This window comes from Pseudophryne corroboree, chromosome 4 (assembly GCF_028390025.1).
Source record: "Pseudophryne corroboree isolate aPseCor3 chromosome 4, aPseCor3.hap2, whole genome shotgun sequence".
In the NCBI taxonomy this organism is placed as follows: domain Eukaryota; kingdom Metazoa; phylum Chordata; class Amphibia; order Anura; family Myobatrachidae; genus Pseudophryne; species Pseudophryne corroboree.
The window spans coordinates 794,327,789-794,354,315 of record NC_086447.1 but is presented as its reverse complement, the minus strand read 5'-3'; the positions used below and the strand labels follow the sequence as shown (position 1 = coordinate 794,354,315).

Sequence of the window (26,527 nt, the reverse complement as noted above, 5' to 3'; positions counted from 1 at the left end):
TTGAAGGAACCTGCTGATAAAAAGCAGGAGGCGATCCTGAAGTCTGTATTTACACACTCAGGTTATATACTGAAACCTGCAATTGCCTCAGCATAAATAGTGCTGCTGCAGCGTGGTCTGACACCCTGTCAGATAATATTAATACGCTAAGACAGGGATAATAATATTTGCTAACATTGAGCATATTTAAGACGTTGTCTTATATATAAAGGATGCACAGAGGGATATTTGCCGGCTGGCATCCAGAATTAATGCAATGTCCATTCTGCCAGGAGGGTAGTAGAAACCCGGCAGTGGACAGGTGATGCTGCATTTAAAAGGCACATGGAGATTCTGCCTTATAAGGGTGAGGAATTGTTTGGGGATGGTCTCTGGGACCTCGTATCCACAGCAACAGCTGGGAAGAAATTTTTTTACCTCAGGTTTCCTCACAAAAGCCTAAACAAAGCACCGTATTTTCAAGTACAGTCCTTTCGGCTTCAGAAAAGCAAGCGGGTCAAAGGCGCTTCCTTTCTGCACAGAGACAAGGGAAGAAGGAAAAAGCTGCACCAGTCAGCCAGTTCCAGGATCAAATATCTTCCCTCGCTTCCTCTTAGTCCACCGCATGACGCTGGGGCTCCACAGGTGGAGACAGGTGCGGTGGGGGCGCGTCTCGGGAACTGCAGGGATCAGTGGGCTTGCCCACAGGTGGATCCCTAGGTTCTGCAAGTAGTATCACAGGGATACAGGCTGGAGTTCGAGACGACTCCCCCTCGCCGTTGCCTCACATCAGCCTTGCCTGCTGCCCTCGGAGAAAGGTAGTACTGGCGGCAATTCACAAGCTGTACTTCCAGCAGGTGAAATCAAGGTACCCCTCTTTCAACAAGGGCGGGGTTACTATTCCAAAATGTTGTGGTACCGAAACCAGACGGTTCGGTGAGACCCATTCTAAAATTGAAATCCTTGAACACTTATATACGAAGGTTCAAGTTCAAAATGGAATCGCTCAGGGCGATTATTGCAAGCCTGGAAAATTTCATGGTATCACTAGACATCAAGGGTACTTACCTGCATGTCCCTATTTACCCTAGTCACCAGGTGTACCTCAAAATTGTGGTACAGGATTGTCATTACCAATTCCAGACGTTGCCGTTGGTCTGTCCCCGGCACCGAGGGTATTTACCAAGGTAATGGCCGAAGTACTTATCCCGTACTTGGACGATCTCCTTATAAAGGCGAGGTCCAGGGAGCAGTTGTTCGTCGGAGTAGCACTATCTCGGGAAGTGCTACAACAGCACGGCTGGATTCTGAATATTCCAAAGTCACAGCTGGTTCCTACGACGCGTCTACTGTTCCTGGGTATGGTTCTGGACACAGAACAGGATAAAAAGGGTTTCTCCCGGAGGAGAAGTCCAAGGAGTTGGCGTCTCTAGACGGAGACCTCCTAATACAAATACAGGTATCGGTGCATCTATGCACGCGAACCTTGGGAAAGATGGTAGCTTCTTACGAAGAATTTCCATTCGCCAAGTCCCATGCAAGGATCTTCCAGTGGGATCTGTTGGACAAGTGGTCCGGGTCACATTCTCAGATGCATCGGCGGATAACTCTGTCTCCAAGGGCCAGGGTGTCGCTGTGGTGGTGACTGCACATCTTCTAGGGGGCCGCAGATTCGGCATACAGGACTGGGTCCTGGTGACCACAGATGCCAGCCTTCAAGGCTGGGGGGCAGTCACACAGGGAAGAAACTTCCAAGGCCTATGGAAAAGTCAGGAGACTTCCCTACACATAAATGTTCTGGAACTTTGGGCCATTTACAATGCCCTAAGTCAGGCTAGACCCCTGCTTCAACACCGGCCGGTGCTGATCCAGTCAGACAACATCACGGCGGTCGCTCATGTAAACCGATAGGGCGGCCGGCACAAGAAGCAGGATGGCGATGGCAGAAGCCACAAGGATTCTCCGATGGGCGGAAAATCATGTATTAGCACTGTCAGCAGTGTTCATTCCCGGAGTGGACAACTGAGAAGCAGACTTTCTCAGCAGACACGACCTCCACCCGAGAGAGTGGGGACTTCATCCAGAAGTCTTCCAAATGATTGTACACCGTGGGGAAAGGCCACAGGTGGACAGGATGGCGTCCCGCCTCAACAAAAAGCTACAAAGATATTGCGCCAGGTCAAGGGAGCCTCAGGCGATAGCTGTGGACGCTCTGGTAACACCGTGGGTGTACCAGTCGGTGTATGTGTTCCCTTCTCTGCCTCTCATACCCAGGGTAATGAGAATAATAAGAAGGAGAGGAGTAAGAACTATACTCATTGTTCCGGGTGGCCAAGAAGAGCTTGGTACCCAGAACTCCAAGAAATGATCTCAGAGGACCCATGACCTCTGCCGCTCAGACAGGACCTGCTGCAGCAGGGGGCCTGTCTGTTCCAAGACGTACCGCGGCTGCGTTTGACGGCATGGCGGTTGAACGCCGGATCCTGAAGGAAAAGGGCATTCCGGAGGAAGTTATCCCTACGCTATTTAAAGCTAGGAAAGAAGTAAACGCAAACCATTATCACCGCATATGGCGGAAATATGTTGCGTGCTGTGAGGCCAGTATGGCCCCAAAGGAGGAATTTCAGCTAGGTCGTTTTCTGCACTTCCTACAAGTCAGAGGTGACTATGGGCCTAAAATTGGGTTCCATTAAGGTCCAGATTTCGGCTCTATCGATTTTCTTCCAAAATAGAACTGGCTTCACTGCCTGAAGTTCAGACTTTTGTTAAGGGAGTGCTGCATAGTCAACCCCCGTTTGTGCCTCCAGTGGCACCGTGGGATCTCAACGTAGTGTTGGATTTCCTGAAGTCGCATTGAGTTGAGCCACTTAAATCCGTGGAGCTACAATGCCTCACGTGGAAAGTGGTCATGCTGTGGGCCGTGGCGTCGGCCAGGCGTGTATCAGAATTGGCGGCTTTGTCATACAAATGCCCTTATCTGTATTCTATATGGATAAGGCGGAATTGAGGACTCGTTCCCAATTCCTTCCTAAGGTGGTATCAGTTTTTCATGTGAACCAACCTATTGTGGTGCCTGCGGCTACTTGGGACTTGGAGGATTCCAAGTTTTCTGGACGTAGTCAGGGCCCTGAAAAGTATATTTTTCCAGGACGGCTGGAGTCAGGAAAACTGACTCGCTATTTATCCTGTATGCACCCAACAAGCTGGGTGCTCCTGCTTCTAAGCAGACTATTGCTCGCTGGATCTGTAGCACGATTCAACTTGCACATTCTGCGGCTGGAATGCCGCACCCTAAATCTGTGAAAGCCCATTCCACAAGGAAAGTGGGCTCTTCTTGGGCGGCTGCCCGAGGGGTCTCGGCTTTACAAATTTGCCGAGCTGTTACTTGGTCGGGTTAAAACACTCTTGCAAGAGTCTACAAGTTTGATACCCTTGCTGAGGAGGACCTAGAGTTTGCTCATTCGGTGCTGCAGAGTCATCCGCACTCTCCCGCCCGTTTGGGAGCTTTGGTATAATCCCCATGGTCCTTACGGAGTCCCAGCATCCACTTAGGACGTTAGAGAAAATAAGATTTTACTCACCGGTAAATCTATTTCTCGTAGTCCGTAGTGGATGCTGGGTGCCCATCCCAAGTGCGGATTGTCTGCAATACTTGTATATAGTTATTGCCTAACTAAAGGGTTATTGTTGAGCCATCTGTTGAGAGGCTCAGTTGTTGTCATGCTGTTAACTGGGTATAGTATCACGAGTTATACGGTGTGATTGGTGTGGCTGGTATGAGTCTTACCCGGGATTCAAAATCCTTCCTTATTGTGTCAGCTCTTCCGGGCACAGTATCCTAACTGAGGTCTGGAGGAGGGTCTTAGTGGGAGGAGCCAGTGCACACCAGGTAGTCCTAAAGCTTTCTTTAGTTGTGCCCAGTCTCCTGCGGAGCCGCTAATCCCCATGGTCCTTACGGAGTCCCAGCATCCACTACGGACTACGAGAAATAGATTTACCGGTGAGTAAAATCTTATTTTTTCCAGAAACAATTGGCTGCCCTCCCTGAGGTTAAGACCTTTTTGAAAGGGTTTCTGCACATCCAGCCTCCCTTTGTGGCGTCGACAGCACCCTGGGATCTTAACGTGGTGTTGCAGTTCCTGCAATCGGATTGGTTTGATCCTCTACAGGAGGTTGAGGTCAAGTTTCTCACGTGGAAGGCTGTCACTTTGTTGGCCTTAGCTTCTGCTCTATGTGTGTCGGAGTTGGGGGCTTTATCCTGTAAAAGCCCCTATTTAATCTTCCATGAAGATAGAGCTGAGCTCAGGACGCGTCAGCAGTTCCTTACAAAGGTTGTGTCGGCTTTTCATATCAACCAACCTATTGTGGTGCCAGTGGCTACGGACTCCTCAATTACATCAAAGTCCTTGGACATGGTGAGGGCTTTGAAGATCTATGTGAAGAGGACTGCTCGTCACAGAAAATCTGACTCTTTGTTTGTCCTGTATGATCCCAAGAAAATTGGTTGTCCTGCTTCTAAGCAGTCGATTTCTCGCTGGATTAGGTTCACTATCCAGCATGCATATTCTACGGCAGGATTGCCTTGTCCAAAATTTGTTAAGGCCCACTCTACTCGTAAGGTGGGTTCTTTCTGGGCGGCTGCCCGGGGTGTCTCGGCTTTACAGCTTTGCCGAGCGGCTACTTGGTCTGGGTCGAACACGTTTGCTAAGTTCTACAAGTTCGATACTTTGACCTCTGAGGACCTAAAGTTTGGTCAGTCGGTTCTGCAGGAGCCTCCGCGCACTCTCCCTCCCGTTAGGGAGCTTTGGTAAATCCCCATGGTACTAATGTGGACCCCAGCATCCTCTAGGACGTAAGAGAAAATAGAATTTTAATTACCTACCGGTAAATCCTTTTCTCATAGTCCGTAGAGGATGGTGGGCGCCCGCCCAGCGCTTCGTGATCCTGCAGTGGTTATCTGGTTCAGTTTAACTTTGTTCTTGGTTGAGTACTGCCTTTTTTACTTGGTTAAGTAATGTTTCAGCTTTTGCTGAGTTTCAAGCTCGTTAGCTTGGTTTGCCTTGTATGTGTGAGCTGGTGTGAATCTCGCCACTATCTGTGTAATATCCTTCTCTCGAAGTTGTCAGTCTCCTCATGCACAGTTTCTAGACTGAGTCTTGTAGGAGGGGCATAGAGGGAGGAGCCAGCCCACACTCTCAAACTCTTAAAGTGCCAATGCCTGGTGGACCCGTCTATACCCCATGGTACTAATGAGGACCCCAGCATCCTCTGCGGACTACGAGAAAAGGATTTACTGGTAGGTAATTAAAATCCTAATTTTTGTGCAGGACAATTGATCCCTATTTCATTTCATGTTGGGTTTTTCTTTTCTCCATTTTTAAAGGACTTGGAAAAAGCCTTACTGTTAAAATCCAAATATGAACAGGAGTTTACATTTGCCATGTATATGAAGCTTTTGGCTTTATGCTGCAATACAAATAATGCAGAGCAGGCACTGAAACTTAAGCAAGAAATGTAAGTACATTCATGTATCTACTCTGTGTGCTTCTGTCCGTCAGCCATTGCCTGCCTAGTGGTGACACTACATTATTACCTATGAGGTCAGATGGGGTGTAGTATGGTATGCCGGCGGCTGGGCTCCTGGCGGCCAGCATACCGGTGCCGGGATCCCGACCACCGGCATACCGACAGCTGGGGCGAGCGCAAATGAGCCCCTTGCGGGCTCGCTGCGGGCACAGTGGCGCGCTATATATTCTCCCTCCAGGGCGGGTGTGGATCCACAAGAAGGAGAAAAGTTGTTGGTATGCTGAGTGTTGGGATTCCGGCAACGGTATACTCTGCGCCGGTATCCCAACAGCCGGCAAACGGAGTACCACCCGGTCAGATGGCATAGTTTTGAAATCAAACTTGTCATCAAGTCGAAGCAGTGTTCATAAGGGTGTACCTATCAATTCACTTTTTTGTACCACTGATTTCACAGAGACGTGAGGCACAAAGTGGGCAGTGGCTGCTAGTAAATGAATGGCATAAATAATGGTTGAATGCAGAAAATTGCTGACTACAGGTGAAAAATGCGCTTTTATATACATACTCTTGATGCTTTGTACCCAAGACACCATAGCAGTCCAGGTTTTAAGGATATCCATGCTTGAGCACAGATGGTTAAATCAAATTAACTTAAATTCCTTTTATGCCACCTGTGCTCAATTATAGACAGTTAGGGTGCCTTGAGGACAGAGCTTGGAAACCACTGATTAAACACTGAAAGCTTGATATTCACCTAAATCAGTGTTCCTGTTGCCTGCACGTGCCAAGTTTATCTGAAAAAAAACAGCTTCTCAATTTACTAGGCGCAATTAGTGTTGCTGATGCTTTGACAAAATGTTAACGTAGTAATTAAGGTTTAGAGAAGAAAATTGTATTTTTATTTAACCTCAGTTTTTCATCGAACAGGAGAAGAAAGCAATGTAATGTGTTTTTTGTGTCCTTTTTAATAACACAGAAACCAGAAAGGATTCACTCACACTGCAAGCACCAACAAGTACAGGGCTCTCTTAGAGGTCCTTACGGAAAATGGCTTTGTAGAAGGTAAGCCATGTCCACTCAGTATGTGTTATTTCCGTGTGGTAAAAGTATCTCACTACTGAAATAAAATAGTGACTTGTTATTAATGGTGTGGTGTATCATGCCTCGGAAAGTGCTTGAACATTTTGCATACAGATTTGCATGTGAATTCACCCACAGCCACTTGGCCAGTGCAGGCCATTAGTTTTAATGGCTTAGCGGGCTTGTCATTTACATTTGCACAGCTCAGTGCCTTTCGCATTTCTGTAGCTTTTTTTTATTTTTTTATTAGCAATGCTGTTTGGATTGAGTTTGAAGATCATGACTTATGGCATAAATTGCGTATGTGCCCAGACTAATGGCTTTGTTTCTGCTTAAGGAGGTCTGATGGCTGAACGCAAACCTGAAACTATAACCTTCTTGCAAAGGAATAAGCATTGCTCCTGAAGTGTGAGGGCGGGATATATATAATGCATATATATATATATATTTATATATATATATATATATATAAAAATATATATAAATGCATATGTATCTATATATTTAATACATTTTATTTGGTTAGCGAGTCTGTTTATAGGTGCTTGTACATTTGGGTAACATTGCCATTTCCTGCGAGCGGAGTTTTTTTATGTACAGTTTTTTCAAAATTTTTATTAATCTGTAACATTTTACTGTGAATAAGTTGTATTACTTTCCTAGCTTGATTGCCACTAGCATTGACTTTATATAGTTCTGCTTATCCCATTGGAACTATATTTACTAATATTACTAAGCCTATTCTATGCAAACATTCATACCTGTGTGCCTATTAAATATCCTAGAACAGCCTTATTTCTTGTCGAAAACAGATGTCCCTATCTATCAAAGGGTCACTGCACTACTGTCACAGTATCACGGGTTACATGTCTTTCTCAGTGAGGGTTCCCGTCTGTGTTATCGTAACTTTTGTTTCTTGGTCGTGTGGGGTTCACATGTTGCAAATGTATGCTTTGACAAAATTCTGATGTTCTACATTATGTAAACATTTGCTGTGCACATGTGGTCAGCATTATGGGGAATATGTATTAAACCTTGAATAGAGATTATAAAGTGAAGGCGCTGGTAATAGCAACCCATTCACATTCTGTTATGACCGTAAAGTCTTAGGGGTTCTATGTACTAAGTCAGGGCTGGCCAAACCAGTCCTCGAGATCTACCAACAGGTCACATTTTCCAGACCACCTAGCTGGTGCACAGGTGTAATCATTACTAATTAAGATGTGCTGCATTCATTCCTACCTGACAATTCTACAGATCTCCAGGAGGCCTGGAAAACATGAACTGTTGGTAGATCTCGAGGACCGGTTTGGCCAGCCCTGTACTAAGTGGACGGAGATAATGTACCAGCCAATCAGCTCCTAACTGCCATGTTACAGGCTGTGCTTGAAATACGACAGGAGCTGATTGGATGGTACTTTATCTCCGTCAACTGTATATCTCTCCAAGACTTAGTACATAGACCCCATAAGACGTTATCAGTGTCAGACTGGGGCATGAAGGGCCCACCGGGGGAATGCAGTGGTAGAGGCCCATGTTTAAGCGTGTGGCAGGTCTCCAGAGGGGGCGTGTCCAGCTACCATATTGGTTTGCCTAACCAGTAGAGAGTGCATGAGCTGGGCCGCTTGATAAATATATTCATTAAATACTGATAGTACATGCATGACACTACCAGAAATGCACTATAGAAAATAAACTATATCCTGTGCAATATAAGGTATCGTATGCATAATGTATAATTCAAGCGCACAGTCTGGAACCTGATCCCTAAATGAGGAGGATGGCCCACGGGCAGTAGTGCCCACTGGGGGTTTCCCCTGTACCCCTGAGGGCAGTCCAACCCTAGACGTTATGGTCATAACAGAATTTGAATGGGCTAGCCAGGAAAATGGATAACAACAGATAAGAGGAGATGTATCAAACTTTAGCGAGAGATAAAGTGGAGAAGAGTACATAGACCCCTTAATATGTTGTTTAAAAACACTAGAAATTACTGCTGTGTGCAAGTAGTTGCTTGATGAAGATAAAACATATAGCTACTTTTAATATTTACATTTAAGTTATTTTTCAATAGTCTGTTTTTATATTTCACTTATTAACATACTCTGATTTATGCTACCACTTACATCTGACTGCATGCTAGGACATTGCCTTTTGGGTCTGCTTGAGACTATATTAATATTTTGAATTAAGAGGCTAGCGGGGAGTCTCCTACTTTCCATAATGTTGAGTTTATTACTTACATAAGGTTGATCATATTTAAATATGTGAAGATTTGCAGCTGCATTCCAACATTCAGAGATGCATCAGAGAGCCTTTGCGCTCACTCATCACGCATCTCATCAACTGCTCTGCAATATGGCCCTCGGTAGAAACATTATGTGCTTGGCCAGGCTGCTGGAAGAAAATTTAGCTTTAAGCTTTCCTTTATTGTTTAAAAATATGTACCAGCATAGTGAAATGTGCAGAATCAATGAGCCAATGCATTGAATATAAATAAAGCAGAAATAACGCGTTCGCTTCTAGCCTTGTGCAGGACGGGCAGTGGTGAGGAATCAACATTTTGCACGCTTTATTTGCAGGGGCGGAATGATTTTCTCCACCGTGGCTTTCCCTGCCAATTGCGGAAAGCAACGTGAAACCACTTTAACCCCATCTGTGTTGTCTTCTGTAAGTTTTGATAAAATTGTACTAAAATTGGGGTGGGATAGAGGCTGCTTTCATTTCAATTTGACACAATTAGATAATTTTAATGTTCACAGCTGCGCATAGTATTTTAGGAATGGAGCATTCTCCAATATTCTCCCCGACTACCTGAGCTTTCCAACTTGATATAGCAACTAGGGTCATATAAGGGTGTATTTGTAATTATATATATATATATATATATATATATATATATATATAATATAGTCTTCAGTTTGCCGGCTGTTGGGATCCCGGCGCACAGTATACCGGCGCCGGAATCCCGACACCCAGCATACAACACCTTTTCTCCCTCTTGGTGGTCCACGACCACCCCTGGAGGGTGAATATATAGCGTAGTGTGCCACCGTGCCCACAGCGTGGCGAGCACAGCGAGCCCGCAAGGGGCTCATTTGCGTTCGGTTGGGATTCCGGCGCCGGTATGTTCATTTGTGCTCGGTTGGGATTCCGGTGCCGGTATGCTCATTTGTGCTCGGTTGGGATTCCGGTGCCGGTATGCTCATTTGCACTCGGTCGGGATGCTGGCCGCCGGGAGCCCGGCCGCCGGCATACCATAGTACACCCTAATATATATATATATATATATATATATATATATATATATATATATATATATATACTTACATTTAAGTGTACGGCAGTTTTGTTGTCCATAAGACAACAGCTAGACTTTGACATCTGTCATTTGTACGTATATGCCTTCGTTGCGCAACTCATTTGGATTGGTTCCAGTAATTACTTTCTGATGTTAATGCTGTGTTGACTAGATTACAATTTTGAAACCAAAAGCTTGCCCAGCCTGGATGTTAGTGACATTGGGGAGCAGTGTGTGTTGTGGAATTGCCTGTCCACAATGGATACGTATTACTTGGTGATGTTTCCCACTGCAGTCATGTGAGGTGGCTATACATGGAGGAGTATGATTGTTAGGTCCAATTATCCAGTGACCCAGATCTTTGGCCACCCTTGCGTTTTGGCTATTGTTATGGGTAACGTAACTAAATAAGCACCTAGATGTGATCATCTTCTGCACAGTCCTAATCTGATTTTGAATCAGCAGAATCAACTTATTTTGGACTCGCACGCTGATGACGTAAACCATAGTCACAGACTAAATATTAGCGTGCAACCATTTTTCAGCCTAACTCAATCTACCTAGGATATAGTTAAGACCAATAGTTCTTAACCTCACCCCTAACGTTTTCCCAACAAGTCCTGTTCTGAGGATTTCTGTTTGTGGGACAATTACTGACCCAGCAAAATAGCTTAACTCAACTGTGCATGATTAAAGAAATCCACAAAACCTAACTCGTTTGTCATACTTGAGGCCTGGAGTTGCGGATCTCTGGTTAAGGCTAAGGGGGAATTCAATTGCTGAATCCACGCGACAGCTGCTGCACTTTACTGCAGCAGGAGCTTGCTTAAGTATTCACTACTACCTCATAGGGTAGTAAGCATTTTTGAGCATTTAGAAGAGCAAATCGACCAGACAAAGGTACGAGTCAGGCTGCCGTTGCTGGTATTTAAACGCCACAGCAGTTCACCCCATTTTTCTCTAACGTCCTAAGTGGATGCTGGGGACTCCGTAAGGACCATGGGGATTAGCGGCTCCGCAGGAGACTGGGCACAACTACAAAGAAAGCTTTTAGACTACTGGTGTGCACTGGCTCCTCTCACTAAGACCCTCCTCCAGACCTCAGTTAGATTCTTGTGCCCGGCCGAGCTGGATGCACACTAGGGGCTCTCCTGAGCACCTAGAAAGAAAGTATATTTAGGTTTTTTATTTTCAGTGAGATCTGCTGGCAACAGACTCACTGCAGCGAGGGACTAAGGGGAGAAGAAGCGAACCTACCTAACAGGTGGTAGTTTGGGCTTCTTAGGCTACTGGACACCATTAGCTCCAGAGGGATCGACCGCAGGACCCGACCTTGGTGTTCGTTCCCGGAGCCGCGCCGCCGCCCCCCTTACAGAGCCAGAAGCACGAAGAAGGTCCGGAAAATCGGCGGCAGAAGACTTCAGTCTTCACCAAGGTAGCGCACAGCACTGCAGCTGTGCGCCATTGCTCCTCATGTACACCTCATACTTCGGTCACTGATGGGTGCAGGGCGCTGGGGGGGGGCGCCCTGAGGGCAATAGATAACACCTTGGCTGGCAAAATATACATCATATATAGTCCCAGAGGCTATATAGATGTAAAATTACCCCTGCCAGTATCACAGAAAAAGCGGGAGAAAGTCCGCCGAAAAGGGGGCGGGGCTTCTCCCTCAGCACACTGGCGCCATTTTTCCCTCACAGTTCCGCTGGAAGGAAGCTCCCTGGCTCTCCCCTGCAGTCTGAGAAACTACAAAAGGGTAAAAAAGAGAGGGGGGGCACTAAATTTAGGCGCAGTATAGATATATATATATGTAATATATATAAAAAAGCAGCTATAGGGAAAACACTCATTGATAGTGGGATCCCAGTGTTATATAGCGCTCTGGTGTGTGCTGGCATACTCTCTCTCTGTCTCCCCAAAGGGCTTTGTGGGGTCCTGTCCTCTGTCAGAGCATTCCCTGTGTGTTTGCGGTGTGTCGGTACAGCTGTGTCGACATGTTTGATGAGGAGGCTTATGTGGAGGCGGAGCAGATGCCTGTAAATGTGATGTCACCCCCTGCGGGGTCGACACCTGAGTGGATGGTGCTGTGGAAGGAATTACGTGATAGTGTCGACTCCTTACATAAAAGGTTTGACGACATACCTAATGTGGGACAGCCGGCTTCTCAGCCTGTGCCTGCCCAGGCGTCTCAAAAACCATCAGGGGCTCTAAAACGCCCGCTACCTCAGATTGTTGACACAGATGTCGACACGGATACTGACTCCAGTGTCGCCGACGAAGAGACTAATGTAACTTCCAGTAGGGCCACACGTTACATGATTGAGGCAATGAAAAATGTGTTGCACATTTCTGATGTTACCCCCGGGACCACAAAAAAGGGTATAATGTTTGGAGAGAAAAAACTACCAGTAGCTTTTCCTCCATCTGAAGAGTTAAATGAAGTGTGTGAAGAAGCGTGGGCTTCCCCTGATAAAAAGATGGTAATTTCTAAGAGGTTACTAATGGCGTACCCTTTCCCGCCAGAGGATAGGTCACGCTGGGAAACATCCCCTAGGGTGGATAAAGCGCTCACACGCTTGTCGAAGAAGGTGGCACTACCGTCTCCGGATACGGCCGCCCTGAAGGAATCTGCTGATAGAAAGCAGGAGGCTATCCTGAAATCTATATATTCACACACAGGTGTGATACTGAGACCGGCTATAGCTTCAGCCTGGATGTGCAGCGCTGCTGCTTGCGTGGTCAGATTCCCTGTCAGAAAATATAGATACCCTAGACAGGGACACTATTTTGCTGAACGTAGAGCATATAAAAGACGCACTTTTATACATGAGGGATGCACAGAGGGATATTTGCCGGCTGGCATCCAAAATTAGTGCAATGTCCATTTCTGCCAGGAGAGGGTTATGGACTCGGCAGTGGACAGGTGATGCAGATTCCAAACGACACATGGAAGTTCTGCCTTATAAGGGTGAGGAATTGTTCGGGGATGGTCTCTCGGACCTCGTTTCCACAGCAACAGCTGGGAAGTCATTTTTGCCCCATGTTCCCTCACAACCTAAGAAAGCACCGTATTATCAGGTACAGTCTTTTCGGCCCAATAGGGGCAAGCGGGTTAAAGGCGCGTCCTTTCTGCCCAGAGGCAGAGGTAGAGGGAAAAAGCTGCAGCATACAGCCAGTTCCCAGGAGCAAAAGTCCTCCCCCGCTTCCTCTAAGTCCACAGCATGACGCTGGGGCTCCACAGGCAGAACCAGGTACGGTGGGGGCCCATCTCAAGCATTTCAGCAAGCAGTGGGCTCGCTCACGGGTGGATCCCTGGATCCTTCAAATAGTATCTCAGGGGTACAAACTGGAATTCGAGACGCCTCCCCCCCGCCGTTTCCTCAAATCTGCCTTGCCAACCACTCCCTCAGGCAGGGAGGCAGTGTTACAGGCAATTCAAAAGCTGTATTCACAACAAGTGATAGTAAAGGTGCCCCTACTTCAACAAGGAAGGGGTTACTATTCCACAATGTTTGTGGTACCGAAACCGGACGGTTCGGTGAGACCCATTTTAAATTTGAAATCCTTGAACACATATATCAAAAAATTCAAGTTCAAGATGGAATCGCTCAGGGCGGTTATTGCGAGCCTGGACGAGGGAGATTACATGGTATCGCTGGACATCAAGGATGCTTACCTACATGTCCCCATTTACCATCCTCACCAGGAGTACCTCAGGTTTGTGGTACAAGATTGTCATTACCAATTCCAGACGTTGCCGTTCGGTCTCTCCACGGCTCCGAGGGTCTTTACCAAGGTAATAGCGGAAATGATGATACTCCTTCGAAGGAAGGGAGTTTTAATTATCCCGTACTTGGACGATCTCCTGATAAAGGCGAGGTCCAGAGAGCAGTTGTTGGTAGGGGTAGCACTATCTCGGGAAGTGCTACAACAGCACGGCTGGATTCTAAACATTCCAAAGTCACAGCTGGTCCCTACGACACGCCTGCTGTTCCTAGGGATGGTTCTGGACACAGAACAGAGAAAAGTGTTTCTCCCGGAGGAGAAGGCCAAGGAGCTGTCATCTCTAGTCAGAGGCCTCCTAAAACCAAAACAGGTGTCGGTGCATCACTGCACGCGGATCCTGGGAAAAATGGTAGCTTCCTACGAAGCGATTCCATTCGGCAGGTTTCATGCAAGAACCTTTCAGTGGGACCTGTTGGACAAGTGGTCCGGATCGCATCTTCAGATGCATCGTCTGATAACCCTGTCTCCGAGGACAAGGGTGTCTCTGCTGTGGTGGCTGCAGAGTGCTCATCTTCAAGAGGGCCGCAGATTCGGCATACAGGACTGGGTCCTGGTGACCACGGATGCCAGCCTTCGAGGCTGGGGAGCAGTCACACAGGGAAGAAACTTCCAAGGACTATGGTCAAGTCAGGAGACTTCCCTGCACATAAATATTCTGGAACTAAGGGCCATTTACAATGCCCTAAGTCAGGCAAAACCCCTGCTTCAAAACCAGCCGGTACTGATCCAGTCAGACAACATCACGGCGGTCGCCCATGTAAATCGACAGGGCGGCACGAGAAGCAGGACGGCAATGGCAGAAGCCACAAGGATTCTCCGATGGGCGGAAAATCACGTGTTAGCACTGTCAGCAGTGTTCATTCCGGGAGTGGACAACTGGGAAGCAGACTTCCTCAGCAGGCACGACCTCCACCCGGGAGAGTTGGGACTTCATCCAGAAGTCTTTCAAATGATTGTAAACCAGTGGGAAAAACCACAGGTGGACATGATGGAGTCCCGCCTAAACAAAAAGCTAGAAAAATATTGCGCCAGGTCAAGAGACCCGCAGGCGATAGCTGTGGACGCTCTGGTAACACCGTGGGTGTACCGATCGGTTTATGTGTTCCCTCCTCTTCCTCTCATACCAAAGGTACTGAGGATAATAAGGAGAAGAGGAAAAAGAACTATACTTATTGTTCCGGATTGGCCAAGAAGAGCGTGGTATCCGGAACTTCAAGAAATTATGTCAGAGGACCCATAGCCTCTACCGCTCAGACAGGACCTGCTGCAGCAAGGGGCCCTGTATGTTCCAAGACTTACCGCGGCTGCGTTTGACGGCATGGCGGTTGAACACCGGATCCTGAAGGAAAAGGGCATTCCGGAGGAAGTCATTCCTACGCTGATAAAAGCTAGGAAAGAAGTAACCGCGAACCATTATCACCGCATATGGCGAAAATATGTTGCGTGGTGTGAGGCCAGGAAGGCCCCAACGGAAGAATTTCAGCTGGGCCGTTTCCTGCACTTCCTACAGTCAGGGGTGACTATGGGCCTTAAATTGGGTTCCATTAAGGTCCAGATTTCGGCTCTGTCGATTTTCTTCCAGAGAGAATTGGCTTCGCTACCTGAAGTTCAGACTTTTGTTAAGGGAGTGCTGCATATTCAGCCCCCTTTTGTGCCTCCAGTGGCACCTTGGGATCTCAACGTGGTGTTGGATTTCCTAAAGTCACATTGGTTTGAGCCACTGAAAACCGTGGATTTAAAATATCTCACGTGGAAAGTGGTCATGTTGTTGGCCTTGGCTTCGGCCAGGCGGGTTTCAGAATTGGCGGCTTTGTCATGTAAAAGCCCTTATCTGATTTTCCATATGGATAGGGCAGAATTGAGGACTCGTCCCCAGTTTCTTCCCAAAGTGGTATCAGCTTTTCATCTGAACCAACCTATCATGGTGCCTGCGGCTACGAATGACTTGGAGGCTTCCAAGTTGTTGGATGTAGTCAGGGCCCTAAAAATTTATGTTTCCAGGACAGCTGGAGTCAGGAAAACTGACTCGCTTTTTATCCTGTATGCGCCCAACAAGTTGGGTGCACCTGCTTCTAAGCAGACTATTGCTCGCTGGATCTGTAGTACGATTCAGCTTGCACATTCTGCGGCTGGACTGCCGCATCCTAAATCAGTAAAAGCTCATTCCACAAGGAAAGTGGGCTCTTCTTGGGCGGCTGCCCGAGGGGTCTCGGCTCTTCAACTTTGCCGAGCTGCTACTTGGTCAGGGGCAAACACGTTTGCTAAATTCTACAAATTTGATACCCTGGCTGAGGAGGACCTTGAGTTCTCTCATTCGGTGCTGCAGAGTCATCCGCACTCTCCCGCCCGTTTGGGAGCTTTGGTATAATCCCCATGGTCCTTACGGAGTCCCCAGCATCCACTTAGGACGTTAGAGAAAATAAGAATTTACTCACCGGTAATTCTATTTCTCATAGTCCGTAGTGGATGCTGGGCGCCCATCCCAAGTGCGGATTGTCTGCAATACTTGTGTATAGTTATTGCTTAACTAAAGGGTTATTGTTGAGCTATCTGTTGAGAGGCTCAGTTGTTATCATGCTTTTAACTGGGTATTGTATCACGAGTTATACGGTGTGATTGGTGTGGCTGGTATGAGTCTTACCCGGGATTCAAAATCCTTCCTAATTGTGTCAGCTCTTCCGGGCACAGTATCCTAACTGAGGTCTGGAGGAGGGTCTTAGTGGGAGGAGCCAGTGCACACCAGTAGTCTAAAAGCTTTCTTTGTAGTTGTGCCCAGTCTCCTGCAGAGCCGCTAATCCCCATGGTCCTTACGGAGTCCCCAGCATCCACTACGGACTATGAAAAATAGAATTACCGGTGAGTAAATTCTTATTTTCCGGCAATTGAATTCCCCCCTATGTGTCTGATTCACACTGAGAATTAGATTCGTTTTTGTTGTGTACATTTTCTAATTTCCTTACTATTTATGTTTATGCTGGGAGCTTGGTTATCATGTTAAACTCTTGCCAGACACTTAAGTCTAAAGAACAGAGGATGGCGGTCCTACCTCCAGCAGGTTGTTTTGGAGTGAAATTATGGAGTGGTTGTGCTGCTGGACCTCCATCTTGAGATGCGGCCTAATTAATTTTGCAAGCCAGACGTGGCCCACCTGTGGCTCTCCAGATGCGGTGAAACTATACATCCCAGCATGCCCTGCCACAGTCTTTGCATTCTCCAATAGCAAAACTGTATCAAGGTATGTTAGGACTTGTTGTTTCACAACAGCCTGGAGAGCCACGGATTGGCTATGCTTGGGGGGGGGGGGGGGGGGAGTGAGCGCAACAAGCCCCTTGCGGGTTTCGGTGGCTACCGCACATGTTCTATTCCCACTCTATGGGTGTCGTGGAATAGTCCCTGTTAGTCGGCATGCCGACTGTCGGGAGTCTCAGGTGGCGGGATGTAGGGGAAAGTGTTGTGACCCCGCTGGTAACATAACTACATCCCGTTGACCAGGCCTGTTGTAAGCAATTCCAGAAACTTTCAAGAGTCTAATTTGCCTGTTTTTTTATTTATTAACACTTTATTGCTGTAGTGTCAGTATAGTCTGTAATGTTTGCTTATGGAATCCCTCCAACTGGTACTTCAGTCATAATCCTGTTTTATGTTTTCCATTTGGACTACTGCAAGAATCATGATCATCATTGGATTTTTAAAGTGATAAATGAGGAATGTAGGGGGTGTTCGTATTTTTGTACTTTTTTGGGCTGCTAGCACTTTGTTCTCTTGTGTGTGACTTTTGTGTTTTCTAACCTTAGTAAGTCGCATTATTATACTCTACGAGAGCCTAAGTGTGCATATCTGTGTTGCAGGCATACTAAGGTTTTTTATTTCTGCCGGTTATAAACCCAATATCGTTTTGATTCTAAGTACATTGTTATCAGTGGTAATAAAAGTTATCATGTGCACGTATCTGTGGTTCTCTTTGTTTTTTTATTGCTTTATATTGTTGGGGTTAGTATTTCTTCTCCGAAAATAAAGGCAGGCAAGAATGCCCTAAAGCGAAGGGTCAAATCAATCAATGAAAAATATACAAACGTGTATAATACATAAAAACAGGTTCAGTGTGTTTTGTCGACAGTCATTATATAGACACCATTATGTCAACATGTTCAAAATGATGACAGCCATAATGTTGACAGGTACACATTGACAAAACCCCATTACCGACATTCCATGTCAACATTATGCTGTTGACTTTTTGACTGCTGACATTGTGATTGTCGGCATACCCATAAAAACATGGGTAAATAGAACAATGAAAATTTAGAAAGAACGTGGTAACTCCCCCTGTACCTCGAAAACTGGGCAAGGCAGGTACTTAGAAATAGTGAACGGTTTCTAAACATAATATAATGATAAATACACAGAATGCGATATAATAATGTTGTTGTTATTATTATTATTATTATTATTATTATTAGTGTCTTTGTGGTACATCATATCTGACTCAATAGAATGTATATTAATGACGAATAAAGTGTGAGAATACTGAATAAATAATGTATGTCACCTGTGGTGGCATAAAACATATGCCAACGAATTTGGGAAAGAGGCAAAAAATGCTAAAATTGAAATGAAAACCTGTGAATAAATTATGAAGTCTTAAGTAAATAAAGTGCTTGTGTCCAAAATAAAATGGATTGGATTTGTGTAACGTGACCCCCCTCCCCATAATAACCAAAATATAGCCCTCAGTGCAGTTGACGTGCAAAATTCCGGTTAAGTCTCTTCCCGACCTTTAGTATTTTGCAAATGCTACAGCATGTTCAGTGCAAATATTGTCTTTAATACTAATGATCTAGCAATGCGATTTACTATAAGTGACCTAAAAATCCGTAACAAAGGATCACATAATGACCAGGAGACGAAGAAATCTGCTTCACGCAACCCCCCTGCCCCTCCCCCTCGCATCTCTAATGTAAAATGGTCAAAACATTGTGATAATTAAGAAACATAGCGTAAATCCCCTTTACTTATCCCACACACCAAAATGTTTATTTCTGCCTTCCTAATGAGGCTTAATGAGTCTAATGTTTTAACATGCAGTCTGTTGGAAAGCTTTCATTGGCTCTGCTTGTCTAATTAGTATCGAAACAGCAAACAGACCCTATCGGTATCAGGCCATTAGTCTGGCTGTATATACGCTGTAAATACATCTTTATTATTTGGCCTCCTGACAAGCCATCTGCTGAAGAAACAATGCTGTGATTTAGCAGATGTTGGCATTGAATGATAAAAGCATCCATTTAGTAAGATCGTGCTGCTATAGGGCAGACAGTACAGGGTTACATGGTGCAAAGTGGGCACACGGTTCCTATCTGTAATTTGTAGTCAGAGTTACAGGGAAATGATAAAACCATGCTATTGTGGATTTATAATTGTAGTCTCGTTTAGAAATGCAAGTAGTAATTAACTTGAAATCGGCATTATACACCAGAATTTACATTCCTGCTGGGTTTGAAATGCTGTTTTAATAACAGTTTGTTTTCACTCCATGAAATTACCTAAGGGCCCTTTTGTGTTCTGTTGTAGACGCTATTAACATTTTAAAGGAGATGAAGGAGAAAGATATTCGTTTGGATAAACCAGCCGCGTTCTACTACCATATCCTGGACATTCTGGCCTCCAGAGGTGACGTAGAGGCCGTGAAAACCGTGTTTGAAAACATTGTAATGCTGGGATTGGTCAAACCTACAGGCAGCTTATGTTCTCCATTGGTGATGGTGCATCTGAAAAAGTAAGTAGTGGTCCTGCAATAGTTGTATAAATTGGATATATCATACATAGTTGGCAGTTTTTGTTTTTTCCTGTTAATATTTTCCCCCCTACACAATACAGCAATTCATTTCTCTAGTCACTATCACCATCAGTGAGCTATGATGCACAAGGAAGGTACCTAATGAATTACATGGACTGATTATTGGCTGCTTACGCTGAGTTTATATTTAAACTCCACTATAAGATTACAAAAGAAGTTGATCTAGCATGTTAACCCACAACCAAAATTCAAGATTACACTACCTAAGTGATTACTTATGTATTCAGCAGACGCTTTTTACAGTATTTGTAGTATTTTACCTGTAAGTGATGCATTGGGGGTCAATCCAATTGAGGGTGAAGGCTGGGATTTGCCGTTGCAGCAGCGTGGAATGTCAACAAATGCACCCCATCTTATGGCCCAATCTCACCCCGAATTACCACAATTGCGAACAGAATTGTGCAAGTCAGAGCTGCCGTAAATCAGGTGACTCTACTATGATGTTCCAATAATTGGAACTATCAAAGGAGAGCTGAGGCCATCCTTTTGTTGAATAGATAAATAACTAGTAGACTTCTGGAGATAAACCATAGATGGTAAGTACTATTGGGCCTGTTGTATCAACAGTTATTTGCAATAAAAAAATAAGAGATAAATTTCACTTTTATATACTTTTTCGCATTTTGTAAGTATCGTCTGAATATATGTGAGTTTTCAATTGTATTTATTTTTCCCCCCGCTAAATTATACTTTCATCCCCCCCCCCCCGATCTTTTCCAACTTCTATTGAAAATGAATGGGAACCTTATGTATCATTGGTTTTTAGTGTAAATTGTCGCAAACTTTTCAGAACTATTTTTCACCAGATTTTACTGGTGAGTTTTGCAATAGGCCATGATTGCTCTTGTAGTTACACCTGTAAAATGTGGGTTTTTTTTTACTAAATGTATATGCTTAAATTTTGTGTTTTCTTTAAATTATACATATACTAGTTTAAAAATGTACTTATATTTACTGTATGTATACTAAGAAATTTATATTATATTTATATAAAAAATCTCTCTCTCGCTCTCTCTATCTGTGTATGTATGTGTGTGTGTGTGTGTGTGTGTGTGTGTGTGTGTGTGTATATATATATTTATATATAAATATATGAATATGTATTTGTTTTTGGTTTGGGAAACTCAATAGTTTTGTTGGAAGTAATATGCTACTTAATGCCAGAGGAATTTCATCTTGGTAACAATAATGTTATCAGTCATTTGAATAACCGATAGAATTGTCTTATTAAAATGTATTTTTCATCCACTAGGGGTCACTAGAGTACTCTTGGGATATGGACGGTTCCGCAGGAACAAGGCACTGAATAAATTAAAATGTGGAACTACTCCTCCCCTCCATATCCCAGAGTACCTCAGTGTTTTTTCGGTGCTCACAGTAGCAAGGCTTGTGTGGAGCTGATCCACACTTATTGGATTTTTTTTTTTTTTTTTCCGACTGTTCCACATCCCTTCCCCCCCTTCCAAAAGGCGTGGGTCCGGGGATAGTGGAAGCTGCTACAAGCAGCTGTGGCGTGTCGGGCCTCTCTGAAAGAGCTCCCTCACAACCACGTGCAGGACTACCTGCAGGAAAGGCTGGATGGAGCTTACAGAAGAAGCCCCGTCATAGCCCTCACCACAGGGTCCAGGTATGTTGGGACGGGGCGGCCAGCTCACGCTGCCGCCCCACTGTGTGGGGACACTGTGTGTGTGTGCGAGCCGCCCGCCGCCGCTTCCAGCGCCCGCCGCTACCTGATTACCGCTGCCTCCCGCCGCTCACTGAGCCGCGCCGGCCACGTTCTTCATGCATAGGCCGCTCCACGGCTCTATGCAGCGCGCTCCCCGGCTCCCTCTTCAGCATATGTAAGCCAGGCTCCGTGTAATAGAGAGCGGTACACTGAGCACGGGGGGGGGGGAGCACACAGCAAGAAGAGAAGTGTTTCTTAGCAGCAGCTGCGCTGCATATGTTATAAGAATAGGCTATTAAGCCCTTTGTTAACAGGTTTCACTTATAGGTGCAGATGGGAGTGTATGTCTTACACTAAAGGTTTAAATACAGCATATGGATGTTTTTATTTAAATCTGCTTGTATAAGTTATAGGTCTGCACTTTGTGTTATACTGTAAGCATGAGGGACATATTTAACCATGCTTCCTGTTGTTTCCTGTTGTGTTTCCAGAATTTCCTGTACTACATCTCTACTCCATTGAAGGTGCAGCGCAGGGTTGTAGGGGGATTTTGGGATCAGATTTCATATTGCTGGCGTGCACTGCATTTGGCCAAATATATATTTATAGAGACACCTTAGTGCTATTTACTGAGTCGCGCAAGTTGTCTTTGTATTTTGTATTGTCTGTCGGCATAATGAGTAAGACACTAGCAAAAACTAAAAAGCAGTTTCACTGCAAGGTCTGTAACAGTGTGTTACCGGATGGATCTACCACATGTACAGTATGTTTGGTGAATTCTGCTACAAATACAATTTCCGCTCCGGGTTCAAAGCCAATTTCAACCCCGGACCCTCCATGGGCTATGCTAGCAGATGTCCTGGCTGGATTGCAATCAGAATTGTCCGCCACTCGGCAAGAGCGGGAGGCGGCAAGATTGGAGTCTAGGGTGAGACCACTAGAACTACCGGAGGGGTCTCAGCCTTACCAAAAGTCCAAATCCTCTTTAGGTAGAAGGGATAAGTTTCATTTCTCTATCGTCCTAAGTGGATGCTGGGGTTCCTGAAAGGACCATGGGGAATAGCGGCTCCGCAGGAGACAGGGCACAAAAGTAAAGCTTTTACAGGTCAGGTGGTGTGTACTGGCTCCTCCCCCTATGACCCTCCTCCAGACTCCAGTTAGATTTTTGTGCCCGGCCGAGAAGGGTGCAATTCTAGGTGGCTCTCATAAAGAGCTGCTTAGAGAGTTTAGCTTAGGTTTTTTATTTTACAGTGATTCCTGCTGGCAACAGGATCACTGCAACGAGGGACAGAGGGGAGAAGAAGTGAACTCACCTGCGTGCAGGATGGATTGGCTTCTTGGCTACTGGACATGAAGCTCCAGAGGGACGATCACAGGTACAGCCTGGATGGTCACCGGAGCCACGCCGCCGGCCCCCTCACAGATGCTGAAGCAAGAAGAGGTCCAGAATCGGCGGCTGAAGACTCCTGCAGTCTTCTTAAGGTAGCGCACAGCACTGCAGCTGTGCGCCATTTTCCTCTCAGCACACTTCACACGGCAGTCACTGAGGGTGCAGGGCGCTGGGAGGGGGGCGCCCTGGGAGGCAAATGAAAACCTTTAAAAAGGCTAAAAATACCTCACATATAGCCCCAGAGGCTATATGGAGATATTTACCCCTGCCTAAATGTACTAAATAGCGGGAGACGAGCCCGCCGGAAAAGGGGCGGGGCCTATCTCCTCAGCACACGGCGCCATTTTCTGTCACAGCTCCGCTGGTCAGGAAGGCTCCCAGGTCTCTCCCCTGCACTGCACTACAGAAACAGGGTATAACAGAGAGGGGGGGCAAAATAAATGGCAATATATCAATATAAAAGCAGCTATAAGGGAGCACTTAATCATAAGGCTATCCCTGTCATATATAGCGCTTTTTGGTGTGTGCTGGCAGACTCTCCCTCTGTCTCCCCAAAGGGCTAGTGGGTCCTGTCTTCGTATAGAGCATTCCCTGTGTGTCTGCTGTGTGTCGGTACGTGTGTGTCGACATGTATGAGGACGTTATTGGTGTGGAGGCGGAGCAATTGCCAAATATGAGGATGTCACCTCCTAGGGGGTCGACACCAGAATGGATGCCTTTATTTGTGGAATTACGGGATAGCGTCAACTCGCTTAAGCAGTCGTTTGCCGACATGAGGCGGCCGGACACTCAATTAGTGCCTGTCCAGGCGCCTCAAACACCGTCAGGGGCTGTAAAACGCCCCTTGCCTCAGTCGGTCGACACAGACCCAGACACAGGCACTGATTCCGGTGGTGAAGGTGACGAATCAACCGTATTTTCCAGTAGGGCCACACGTTATATGATTTTGGCAATAAAGGAGATGTTACATTTAGCTGATACTACAGGTACCACTAAACAGGGTATTATGTGGGGTGTGAAAAAACTACCAGTAGTTTTTACCGAATCAGAAGAATTAAATGACGTGTGTGATGAAGCGTGGGGTGCCCCGATAAAAAACTGCTAATTTCAAAGAAGTTATTGGCTTTATACCCTTTCCCGCCAGAGGTTAGGGAGCGCTGGGAAACACCTCCTAGGGTGGACAAAGCGCTAACACGCTTATCAAAACAAGTGGCGTTACCCTCTCCTGAGACGGCCGCACTTAAAGATCCATCAGATAGGAGGATGGAAAATATCCAAAAAGGTATATACACACATGCAGGTGTTATACTACGACCAGCTATTGCGACTGCCTGGATGTGCAGTGCTGGGGTAGTTTGGTCAGAGTCCCTGATCGAAAATATTGATACCCTGGACGGGGACAATATTTTACTGTCGTTAGAACAAATAAAGGATGCATTTCTTTATATGCGTGATGCACAGAGAGATATCTGCACACTGGCATCACGGGTAAGTGCTATGTCCATTTCGGCCAGAAGAGCTTTATGGACACGACAGTGGACAGGCGATGCGTAGAGGAGTTATTTGGGGTCGGTCTATCGGATTTGGTGGCCACGGCTACGGCCGGGAAATCCACCTTTCTACCTCAAGTCACTCCCCAACAGAAAAAGGCACCGACTTTTCAACCGCAGCCTTTTCGTTCCTTTAAAAATAAGAGAGCAAAGGGCTATTCATATCTGCCACGAGGCAGAGGACGAGGGAAGAGACAGCAACAGGCAGCTCCTTCCCAGGAACAGAAGCCCTCCCCGGCTTCTACAAAAGCCTCAGCATGACGCTGGGGCTTCGCAAGCGGACTTGGGGGCGGTAGGCGGTCGTCTCAAAAATTACAGCGCGCAGTGGGCTCACTCGCAGGTAAATCCCTGGATCCTGCAGATAATATCTCAGGGGTACAGGTTGAAATTAGAGACAGAGCCACCTCGCCGTTTCCTGAAGTCGGCTTTACCAACGTCCCCCTCAGAAAGGGAGACGGTTTTGGAAGCCATTCACAAGCTGTATTCTCAGCAGGTGATAGTCAAGGTACCTCTTCTACAACAAGGGAAGGGGTATTATTCCACTCTTTTTGTGGTACCGAAGCCGGATGGCTCGGTAAGGCCTATTCTAAATCTGAAGTCCTTGAACCTGTACATAAAGAAGTTCAAGTTCAAGATGGAGTCACTCAGAGCAGTGATAGCGAACCTGGAAGAAGGGGACTTTATGGTATCCTTGGACATCAAGGATGCGTATCTCCACGTTCCAATTACCCCTCACACCAGGGGTACCTCAGGTTCGTTGTACAAAACTGTCACTATCAGTTTCAGACGCTGCCGTTTGGTTTGTCCACGGCACCTCGGGTCTTTACAAAGGTAATGGCCGAGATAATATTTCTTCTTCGAAGAAAAGGCGTATTAATTATCCCATACTTGGACGATCTCCTAATAAGGACAAGGTCCAGAGAACAGCTAGAGATGGGTTTAGCACTATCTCAAGAGGTGCTAAAGCAGCACGGATGGATTCTGAATATTCCAAAATCCCAATTAATGCCGACAACTCGTCTGCTGTTCCTGGGGATGATTCTGGACACAGTTCAGAAAAAGGTTTTTCTTCCCGAAGAAAAAGCCAAGGAGTTATCTGACCTGGTCAGGAACCTCCTAAAACCAGGAAAGGTGTCTGTACATCAATGCACAAGAGTCCTGGGAAAAAATGGTAGCTTCTTACGAAGCAATCCCTTTCGGCAGATTCCATGCAAAGGGATCTGTTGGACAAATGGTCAGGGTCGCATCTTCAGATGCACCTGCGGATAACCCTGTCGCCGAGGACAAGGGTATCCCTTCTGTGGTGGTTGCAGGAGGCTCATCTATTGGAGGGCCGCAGATTCGGCATGCAGGATTGGATCCTGGTGACCACGGATGCCAGCCTGAGAGGCTGGGGAGCAGTCACACAGGGAAGAAATTTCCAGGGAGTGTGGTCGAGCCTGAAAAAGTCTCTTCACATAAGCATTCTGGAACTAAGAGCAATCTACAATGCTCTAAGCCAGGCGGAACCTCTGCTTCAAGGAAGACCGGTGTTGATCCAGTCGGACAACATCACGGCAGTCGCCCATGTAAACAGACAGGGCGGCACAAGAAACAGAATGGCAGAAGCTGCCAGGATCCTTCGCTGGGCGGAGAATCACGTGATAGCATTGTCAGCAGTATTCATCCCGGGCGTGGACAACTGGGAAGCAGACTTCCTCAGCAGACACGACCTTCACCCGGGAGAGTGGGTACTTCATCCAGAAGTTTTCCACATGCTATTAAACCGTTGGGTAAAACCAATGGTGGACATGATGGCGTCTCGCCTCAACAAGACACTGGACAGTTATTGCGCCAGGTCAAGAGATCCGCAGGCAATAGCTGTGGACGCGTTGGTAACACCTTGGGTGTACCAGTCCGTATATGTGTTTCCTCCTCTGCCTCTCATACCAAAGGTATTGAGGATTATACGGCAAAGAGGAGTAAGACTAGTGGCTCCGGATTGGCCAAGAAGGACTTGGTACCCGGAACTTCAAGAGATGGTCACGGACGATCCGTGGCCTCTACTTCTGAGAAGGGACCTGCTTCAGCAGGGTCCTTGTCTTTTTCAAGACTTACCGCGGCTGCGTTTGACGGCATGGCGTTTGAATGCCAGATCCTAAAAGGAAAAGGCATTCCAGAAGAAGTCATTCCTACCTTGATAAAGGCAAGGAAGGAAGTCACCGCGAAGCATTATCGCCGTATTTGGCGAAAATATGTTGCGTGGTGCGAGCAGCGGAGTGCTCCGATGGAGGAATTTCAACTGGGTCGTTTTCCTACATTTCCTGCAATCAGGATTGTCTATGGGTCTCAAATTGGGATCTATTAAGGTTCAAATTTCGGCCCTATCAATATTCTTCCAAAAAGAATTGGC

At 46.2% G+C, this 26,527-nt stretch overlaps 1 protein-coding gene across 3 annotated transcripts in view; it reads left to right on the top strand.

Annotated features, from left to right (window-relative positions):
- LRPPRC (leucine rich pentatricopeptide repeat containing) overlaps positions 1-26,527 on the top strand; it is a 491,686-nt gene that overhangs the window by 268,601 nt on the left and 196,558 nt on the right. For all 3 annotated transcript variants that reach the window (XM_063918355.1, XM_063918354.1, XM_063918356.1), the window contains exons 21-23: positions 5,363-5,493; positions 6,482-6,567; positions 19,244-19,448. In XM_063918355.1, coding sequence (XP_063774425.1) covers positions 5,363-5,493; positions 6,482-6,567; positions 19,244-19,448 — 422 coding nt within the window. The remainder of the gene's footprint in view (positions 1-5,362; positions 5,494-6,481; positions 6,568-19,243; positions 19,449-26,527) is intronic.